At 40.8% G+C, this 9,900-nt stretch overlaps 1 protein-coding gene across 1 annotated transcript; it reads left to right on the top strand.

The window, feature by feature from the left end:
* The first annotated feature begins 4,083 nt into the window (after positions 1–4,083).
* Positions 4,084–8,077, top strand: LOC108424625 (homeobox protein Hox-C4a-like). Its single transcript, XM_017692769.1, has 2 exons — positions 4,084–6,292; positions 7,208–8,077. The coding sequence occupies exons 1-2, from the start codon at positions 5,884–5,886 to the stop codon at positions 7,546–7,548; spliced, it is 750 nt and encodes a 249-aa protein (XP_017548258.1). The 5' UTR covers positions 4,084–5,883; the 3' UTR covers positions 7,549–8,077.
* The last annotated feature ends 1,823 nt before the right edge of the window (positions 8,078–9,900 follow it).

Raw genomic sequence — 9,900 nt, 5'->3', positions numbered from 1 at the left:
TACAATTGTTGAGTGCAATTATTTAACCCAGATGACTTCTTATTCATTTATTTATTTATATTCTGAGGATTCCACTAAGCAAGTGTGCACTAAATGTCCAAACTGGGCTTCATTTGAATGCACTGAAAAAAATACTCGTGTCACTCAGAAGGAGAACGTTTCCATGTTGGTGCTGGAGCTGTTCTGCAGAAGGCCTGTTGGTTTAGTGCAAAGCCTGAAGAGTGCTTTCCGGTCGATGTCACTTGTCCAAATGGGCAATGGCATCCGCAATGCGTCAGGTTTCCCTAAATGTATGTATGTGTGTGTGTGTGTGTGTGTTGTTGTTGTTGTTGTTGTTGTTATTTTTTAGATAAATTATTATTATTATTATTATTAGTAGTAGTAGTAGTAGTAGAAGCAGTACAATAGTCTTAATATGACAGCAAACTACATAATTTATTTAATCATCAAATTTACATTTACATTAATCGCAAAAAATTACATTTATTCTCAATTTCTTAGTCGCAATTTTATACGCCTGAGCAAAAGATCCTCACTCATTGGACCTTATAGAGTCCTTTTCTACTTCTCAGTTTTACTGTTCTCTTAGTCCTGCTCTGATTCGGCCTCACTACGGCTCTTCGTTCCCCTGTAATTGTTTACAGTACGGACGGATGCCTGTAAAACTTTTACGGCCCTGACGCGCAATAAAACTTTATGGCTTCGCCTAGCACCTCCAAAACGACGACAGTTGTTTCCTGTCTAACGAAACAGATGGGAACTGAGATAGCCTTTACCCTGACACATTGCCATGTAGCCTTTGATGTGTGTGCAACTCGCTCCTGCGCGCGAGGTTGAGCCTACAGTAATGAGAAATTGCCAAAATTGCGGCAATCAAGGTAGATCAGACAATGAGACTGTTTGTTTTGCAAGTTTATAAATGTAGTCCTAACTACGGGAATTTGTCAGTTTTAACAACGAATGAGCCATTCCCAAAGTTTCAGTGTTCAATAAGTAGCATTATTACTATTATTTTTCTTTCAAAATTTCATCTAGACAAAAGAATATGCAAGTTTCCGTTCATTCTCCTCATTTGAAATGAGGAAACGAAATGAAATGTTAAACTAGAGTCTTGCACACTGTGTTAAATTCTCACCATACCACAACAACCACGAGGCAAGCATCTAAACTCTCTTACTGACCAATACGATATTATTCAAACTGGCAGAGGATCTCCTCTCATGAATCCATCAGAACATTTAGCACAAGCAGGCTACCACACACAGGTAACAACGTTAAACTCTTAAGCTACTCACCATCTCAGCGTTGTAAACATCTGCAAGGCTCTACTCAAACCAAACCGCCTACAGTGTCGCAAATTTACCACTGACCATAAACTCTGTTCTCCAGAAAGCGCGTGCTTTAATCTCTTTTTGCACACTTTTTTCAACTTTTTTGGAGGTTGAATAAGACGCAGGGCCTAAGGGCAGTGGCCATGAGTGGCTCCCGGCCAGCACGTGACGCTATTAAAGTAAGTTTTATGGTTAGGCAGAACTGACAAACCCCTCAATATATTTACATCAAACACGTTAATTGTCGTAGAGCTGCAGCTTATCTGAGTGCCCCAGTGTCTGGTGGGGATTGTGAAGGTCCAAATGCTCCGCGTGCTCTGTTCACTGGACTCCGGCAAATGGCTCCCGCTCGGTGCAGTAAGTTAATAATCTTATTTCTCAAGCTTGTAATGAAATAGACACCTGCCGCTCTGCCGCCCAAAGGGGGCCTTAATTAATACCGTAATTTAATGTTTCCTTGAGAACAAAAAAGCTCGGGTGTTCTTCGCGCTAATGGGTTTCAATCAGGCTTGTAACAGGGTTTAATCTTATTAGGCTCTTTAGACTTCTCGAAAGAAGAGTGTGCAGTGGTTCTGCTTTAAGGAAAGGGGGCTTATAGCGGTTTGACCAGATCGCCAGAATTTAGCGCTGTTAATAGAATTGTTCCTTTTTGGTGTTATAAAGCGAATCCATGTGTTTTGGTTCTTGCATTGAGAATATCATTTACTACATAAAGAAGCTGACAGCCTGTGCAAGCAGACGCACAATTCCATTCCTAAAGCATGACGTGCTGAGCTACTTTCCAGATTCTTTTGAAAAGTAATGAGCAAGTGAGGTAACCAGAGGAAAGCAGAAGGGGCATTTAGGTCATCCATACTGAAGAAAAATGAGCTCGTTGTTACTCAAACCAGTTTTGATGTGGAAACCTTCCTGTTGCAATTGACTGATACTTTAGTCCATATTGAATGCAATATATTAATGATTTACTAATCATGACTTGTACGACTATTGTTGTTAATAATGATAATAATAATAATAATAATAATAATAATAATAATAATAATGGCCTGTCTTTTGGGGCATCAATACGAAAGTGAAAAGGGATATCAGCGTTAAAAATGACATTTTTTTTTATTTTCGAAATGTTTTTACAATGACTAATGTACAAAAAAGAAGCACTGGTTTCATGTCACCTGAATTCTAAATTCTATATCTATTTTTTTGCAATTTTTCAAATATCTCAAGGGTTTAAACTTGACTTTGTACAGTAACATGTATAGTTCTGAAAAAGGCTCTTTGGCTCGTAACAATAGTTGAACCATTTTATATAGAACCGTGTCTTTAAAAGCTGGTTTTCCATCATAGGGAAGAACCATTTGACCATGCAAGAAACCATTTATGCATTTAAATTTGTGAGCGAAGAACCATGTTTTAGAGTGGGAGCAGGAATAACATTAGCAAGCAGGCTTTGTAACATTTCTTTGACGTTGCTTATTAATGTACGGCCTTCCGAGTTATTGATTCTCAATGAATTTCTGTAGCACTAAGCTAAAATCATGCTGCAGACGTTCTCGTTTGTAAATACTTGTTTGGAAACCCGCAAAAAAGTAGAGTTTTATTATGGTGCCGACAACAGACTTTTCTGCCCACATTAAATGCAACTGTAACCCAGGTGAAGGCAGCACTGAACAACTGAGTCCACTCATCTAGCCTGAGAACACGATGCTAAATGGACAATAGGCCATAAGACAAAAGAATATAACAACTCACAGGAGCTAAATTTAGTCTAAGTTCTCATTTCATAAGCTTAAAACGAAACCTGCATGCCTCTACATCCTCTATGCTGGTGAATAAACATCATGAGCTACACGCGCATGAAGTCTACATTCACCTTTAGCGTAAAACCTCTCACTGATGAGCGCAGGACAAATGGCATTTGTATTGGGACAAATTTCATTGACGGTGTCTCATCAATAACTCCTTGGCAGTGAACTATTGAAACAAATCTTATGCCGAGGTGAAACGCCGGTCAGGCTGTCTAATATTAAAATATGCCCTCAGCAAGAGAGAGGGAGGAGAGAGGGAAATGGGGGATGGGCTTGCAACTTCCTTGGCATCTACGATTTATGGCAGCATGTATGAAAAAAACACTTGGATCTGATTTGAGAGATTTCGCCCTTACGGGACACATTCGCTGATTAAAATGCAGGTAAATATGTTACGATTACATTACTATTACTACGACAAACAGAAGATGTAAAATCTACATCATACACTCCTTAAAAAGATGGGTCTTTAGAAAAGACAACATTATAGAGCCACGAACACTTAAAGAACCGTTTGCATGCTTACATGATTCTTTCTGTAGTGAAACGGTTCTTCAGATTGATGGAGAATGTGTGGCTTGTGTGAAACTTTTTTTGATGCCATAGAACCCTTTTCATAAAGGTTCTATAAAGGACCGTGTACAATATGCTCTCCATTAATCTGAAGACCCTTTTAACGATATGAAGAACCCTTTAAGGATATAAACGACTCTTTGAGTGTGCAGCTTCCTATATAAAACTTGAAGAACCATCTACTTTAAGAGCGTGGTTTAAACACAGGAACACTGTACGAGCAATGGGAAATAGCTCTCTCTCTCTCTCTCTCTCTCTCTCTCTCTCTCTCTCTCTCTCTCTGTGGCGTGCGTGTTTGTATCCCTGCAGGGTATAGTCTACAACTCTTGTGAAGTAGATGTTTGCTTTCACGCTGATGTTATTTGTATTCGAAGTCGTCTATATGCACCCTGTAGAACCGAATTTGCGTGACCGCATAACAACCGCAAATTCGCGTCTACGGGAATACATGGGCGATTCCAGATCCCCTGTTTTGCTACGTTTGTAGGTCCACCAGTGGTCTATGGAACAGTCAGTGACATAAGGCCATGAATGACTTGGACTGGTGGGGGGTAATGAAGATACTGTATAATGCACAGGAGAAGCATTTTTGGGCAAATTGCAGTTGTTTTTCACTGACTACTTGCACCATCAGTGTCAGGCCTAAAAGCAAACTGCATAAACAGAGGCATTAAATTCTGTTTCTGGTCCTGGGCTTTGCAGATACTCACTCAAAAAATGTACTGTCAGGAAAAGGAATCAAGTTTATATTAATTGAATTGACGCGTTTTAAAAGCGTATTGAAACTTACTGAAAGAAGGCAATTATCCGAACATTACATCAGTCAGTCAAAACAAGAAAGGGTTAATTGTGTTTTCCCTGGTGTATCTCCACCTAGTATCTGGAGACGCATGGAGACGCATCATCTTCATCGCCATCAACAGCTTCATCTATTTACAGATTGGACGCGTTTGCCTATATTTTATTAATTGTCTCTATGCTGATTTGGAAATATGATATCGTTAGGGTCAATTTGACCCCAGCAATTTAAACTCCTGGGAAATATGAAAAAGGTCAATTGGGAGTTCTGTCCTCTCTTCCCCCGTTTGGTGTGATCTACCAGTGGTTCTTGCGCTACTACAGGTGTGGTTATATTAGGCTATCCCATAAAGGTGGTGGTGGGGGGAGGGTCTTTTTTGAACATCATAAAATCGCATGTTAGTGACCTCAATATCAAATGTGTATAAAGTGTTTATGTTTATTCTGTTTCATACAGCTAAAACTGTACTGGGTCAAACTGAACCCAAAGAACACCAATGATGTATACAAAATGTACACAGAACACTGAAAGCATATCAGGTTAATTTCATCCTCATGCAATTGTACCAACAAAATTAAAAAAGTCGTTAAATGCGAAGCAAAAACACGTTAATCGTTCATTTTGAGACGGTAAACGTTGAATGGGGTCAAATCCACCCCAAAGACAGCAGCGAGGTTAATTACTTAAGCAAAACATCTAGAACCAGAAACTTCAAAGTCTTTCGGTTTTAAGGTAACTTTAAGGTCTGAATTTTAGTTTATGCAGTCTGCTTTTCTGCATAGTGTTGATGGTAAGTGGATCTTGATGACCCTTATGTATGGGTCATTTGAAGAGTGGCACTAAGCGGGGTTTTAATGAAGACTCATTTAATGAGCCTGGTCTATTCCTCATCTCAGTATAGCTGTTGTTTCAAATCTAAAGGCTTAGTTTAACATGGAATATGCTAACCCGTTGTATTCTCGGCATAGTGCAGGATTCCGGTTCTTTTCAAATGTGCAAAAAGAAATGCTGACAATATTCCTATTAACTAAAACAAGCTAAACTGGGAAGCGGAGTAAAATGGGTTATAATGCATGTTCTACACTGTCCCATTGCTTGATGGTCAATTTATCCCACAGCCAAGCACTGAGAATAGGTGGTTGGCCCTTCTTTCAGATTATAGTCAAGATTATGAGGATGCACCAAACAAATCTAAACGAAAAAATACAGGTAAACATTGGCTTCCGTATCCGGGAATTACCTCACCGCCTGCCATTGGGCTATAACGTGATCACGTGGTCCGAGTAACTTTACGGGGTCCCCTCGCTGGTAGGAGGGCTTTATAGAGCAGAAAAACGACAAAGGTGGGAAAATTTATTTCTCCCTCCCGAAATTAATGACCATGAGCTCGTATTTGATGGAGTCTACCTACATCGATCCCAAATTTCCTCCTTGCGAGGAATATTCCCAAAATAACTACATCACTGACCACAGTCCTGACTATTACAGACGTACACGGGACGCCGGCTACCAGCATCACCACCAGGAACTATATCCTCAGCGCGTGGGCTACCAAGAGCGCCAGTATGACTGTGAAAGCATCCCCGAGCCCGAGCCTCAACAAAGGCATGGACTCGTCCACGGGGGGGACCTGCAGGCGGCTCCGCCGACAACGACGTCCCCTTCCGCGCCGGCGACTGCGCCACCAGCCTGCAGCCAAGCTGCCCCCGACGTGCCCACCGACCCAGCTGGGACTAAGCAGCCCGTGGTCTACCCCTGGATGAAGAAAATTCACGTCAGTGCGGGTAGGCACGGTTGGGGTAATGGTTATTGCGCAGAGGATAGCGACTTAGCGACAGCTCTCCTTCTCCATCAATCCCTCTCTCTCTCTTTCTCTCTCTGTCTTGAGCGTTTTTTTTTGCTCCAGTCCCTTCCCATTACTTTGCCTCAATTGTGTGCCATTAGCAGTCGCGTTGGCCACAACGTTGACGGTGTAAGAGAGGAGCCCTTTGAAGCGACGCATGCGAGGCGGATTTACGACCGCGCGCTGGCAATTACACCCGCCATAAATTTTACAGAAGAGGCAATAGTCTGGGCAGCCTGTTCCGTTATGTATGTGTCGGAGGAGGGAGAGAAGGTGGAGAAGGAGACCAAGATGTGACAAAAACAAAACCTCCAAAATGAGTTTGGTCAACGTTTAATATTTTGGCGACAAATTTCAGTACATATACCACGACTAGCACAAAAAGTCCAAGTGCACAATTTTGGTTCAAAAGATACACATTTTGCAATACATGCCAAAGCGTTGATTACATTTTCAGGTACACTCTTAAAAAGAGGGGTCCTTGGCAAAGGGAATGGTTCTATTTAGAATCACTGGAGTCAAGGGTTTTTGCATGGTGAACTGGTTCTTCAGATACACGGAGAACGTTTTGTGGTTCTGCTATGTCACGTTTGTCACATGCGGTGCTTTTTTAAAGTTTCATATAGAATCATATACAACATATTCTCCATCAATCTGAAGATCCATTTCACCATGCAGAGAACCATTTGCATACAAAGAATCTTCTAGTGTCAATGGAACCTCTGTCTTTACTAAAGAACCCTTGAAGAAACATCTTTTTACTGTGTACTTTATCAGTCTGGGTCCTCATCCTTTTCCATTTTCATCTTTTTTCACCCCCCCCCCCCCTCTCTCTCATCTCCTTTTCCTTTCTCAGTGAACTCCTGTTATAGTGGATGTGAACCCAAGCGCTCGCGCACCGCCTACACCCGCCAGCAGGTTCTAGAGCTAGAGAAGGAGTTCCACTACAGCCGCTATCTAACGCGGCGAAGGCGGATCGAGATCGCCCACGCGCTGCTCCTCTCAGAGCGGCAGATCAAAATTTGGTTCCAGAATCGCAGGATGAAGTGGAAGAAAGATCACAGGCTGCCCAACACCAAAGTTCGACCATCCTCCACTGCTGGCTCGAGCTCGGCGGCCGCCACAGCAGCCCACAACCCACCCGCGAGCGGCAGCGACTCCCCCAACGCACGAGCCCAGGATATTACCAGACTATAGACGAAGCGATGCTTCGTGGACAGAAGGAAAAATAAATAAATAATATTTATACAAAATGCATTGTTTTTATACATCGACCAACACGAAGACATGATGCTCCCCTGGCGCTTTTGGGTTTCATTAAGTTTCATGGAATGAGAATAATCTCTGAGACTGTTCGGCTAGCAGGGTTAATTTATTCAGCGTATTTATTCTTCTTCTTTCTGCTTACTTGAAATCATGGGACAGTTCAGTCCAACATGCACAACGTGATGTATTTATTTAGGCTGTAACTAATTCGTCTCGTATTTATCTGACGTTGTTCGAGGTCTAATGTGATGGGAAAAGATGCTAACATATCTGGATTTTCAGAAATCTAAAATCTGCTCACCTCAAACAAAATTAGAGTTTTTACATTTTTGGTGGTAGGCCTACAGGCGACTATCTCTGTATATTAGAATGTGATTTTAACTTGTAAAGTGTAAAATTCAGTGCCTGTTTTGTAATGTAAGTGATTGTGGTCAATAAATAAAACGGTGTCGAAGCAAAATTGAGGGAGTTTGATTCATTTCAAAAGACGTTTAACGCATTTTTTATACACAACAGAAAGAAGGGGGGAAAAATAAAACCAGAAAAGCTGTATCAGCTTGGAATAAAACGAATAAAATGGAAATGTCAAATATAAAGATCCAACATTTGTTTTATTATTATTATTGTTATTACTATTATTATTATTATTATTATTATTACTACAGTTTTTAAAAGATGGGTTCTTTAGTAAAGACAGTTGATCTACATGAAACCATGAACATTCAAAGAACTATTTGCTTAAAGGTTTCTATGTATGTTGAAAAGGTTCTTCAACTTGATGGAGAATGTGTTCTATATGGTTCTATAGCACCAACACGTGTTCTATTACTGCAGACAGGCTTGACATCGTCTCAGCAGACTCTTTTTTTGGTGCTATATAGAACCACATTCTCCATCAGACTAAAGAACCATGTCGCCATGCAAAGCACCATTTAAGCTTAAGAATGCGCATACGAGTGTTCATTGTTCTGTGCAGAGAACCAGCCTTTTTAAGATGCTGTAAGAGTGTTTGTGTCTGCCAAACGTGTTTTTGTCAAGATGAACAGTCGTGGAAACTCAAGCGCTCAGCTCAAGTTTTAATCACAAACGAAACTCTTTCTGATCATTACGTCACGTAAACGATGTGAAAAGGGGGGCCCGTCTGAGAAATTCTTCAGAGAGCCCGGGTTCAGCTCGAGGCCGAGTGTCCCTAGCTAATGGGTGTTGACCTTTTTTTAAAGATGTAATCCACCACACTGGCTGTGGTATGTGCACGCGTGTGTGCGCGAGTGGGCAACAATTTCGTGTTTTGCTGGGAAAATGCCACACTTTGTTAAATAGCTTTGCTTACTTTTTGCATGATGTGCACGCTTTTTTAAGGTAAGGTCAACTTGAGGAGGTAAGGTTGGAGAAATAAAACGCATCAAAAACAAGTTGCTAACATTAATTAAACAATGCCACACGTTTCACTCAGACTCGAATCTGTTCACGCAGATTTTGTTACCGCAACATGACATTCATCACTGTTTGGATGGAACAAAACTGAAACATTTTGGTACAATTTATCTCAGTTTTGTTGCAATGGAATTTTCTTTGGCTCAACCTAAAACACTTTCTTGTTATTGAAATACGTTTGTTTCTGTCCATTTTATATTAAACAGTTGCTTAAGGACAACATATTCAATGCATGCACTGCCGAAACGTTCTTAGTTTGTAAGTCCAGTTTTTTTTTTGACTGACCAATTTGTGGCCATTTGACTCACAGCAGCATTTTTTTGTGCGTATCCACACTTTTGAAACGTATCTTAAGAATGACAATAACGTTCATGTTAAAGTTAATTTGCAAATTCAACGCATCTTAATTGTTTTCCGAGATTGGGGCTTCGCTTGTAAGCTACTGTCTGGGGTTGTGACCCTGCTTGAGGCAGGAAGGCCGCATTAGACAACAGAAAAGAAGTGCGCTGGGACACAGGCGGCTCCACCTTCCTTCACTTGAGTCCAACGCTTGAGCTGAAAGTGTTATTAATGACATTTTGACTAAGTACTATAAGGTAACATAAATAAATGGACAGGGCCATATTCAAGCAAGTCATAGTTTGTAGACAAATTAGACTGTGCTTTTTAAAATGACTAATAGCCCTGTTTTCATAAAGATGATCTGCATTTCTAATTTTACATGCTGAGTCATACCATCAGGAGGTGATTTCCCTGTAATAGTTATAAAAAGATGTTTCATTTGAAAACCACTCAAACGATTGTGGGTGAATATTTGTCTTTTGACAATCTATAGCCTAACCAAAAATC

The sequence above is a fragment of the Pygocentrus nattereri genome, chromosome 21, assembly GCF_015220715.1.
Source record: "Pygocentrus nattereri isolate fPygNat1 chromosome 21, fPygNat1.pri, whole genome shotgun sequence".
Classification (NCBI taxonomy): Eukaryota; Metazoa; Chordata; class Actinopteri; order Characiformes; family Serrasalmidae; genus Pygocentrus; species Pygocentrus nattereri.
This window is presented reverse-complemented; position numbering and strand designations above follow the sequence as displayed.

Coding starts and splice junctions, on each gene's coding strand:
- LOC108424625 (XM_017692769.1), top strand. CDS start 5,884: ATGACCATGAGCTCGTATTTGATGGAGTCTACCTACATCGATCCCAAA. Junction 6,293..7,207: donor GAAAATTCACGTCAGTGCGG/GTAGGCACGGTT, acceptor TTCCTTTCTCAG/TGAACTCCTGTTATAGTGGA.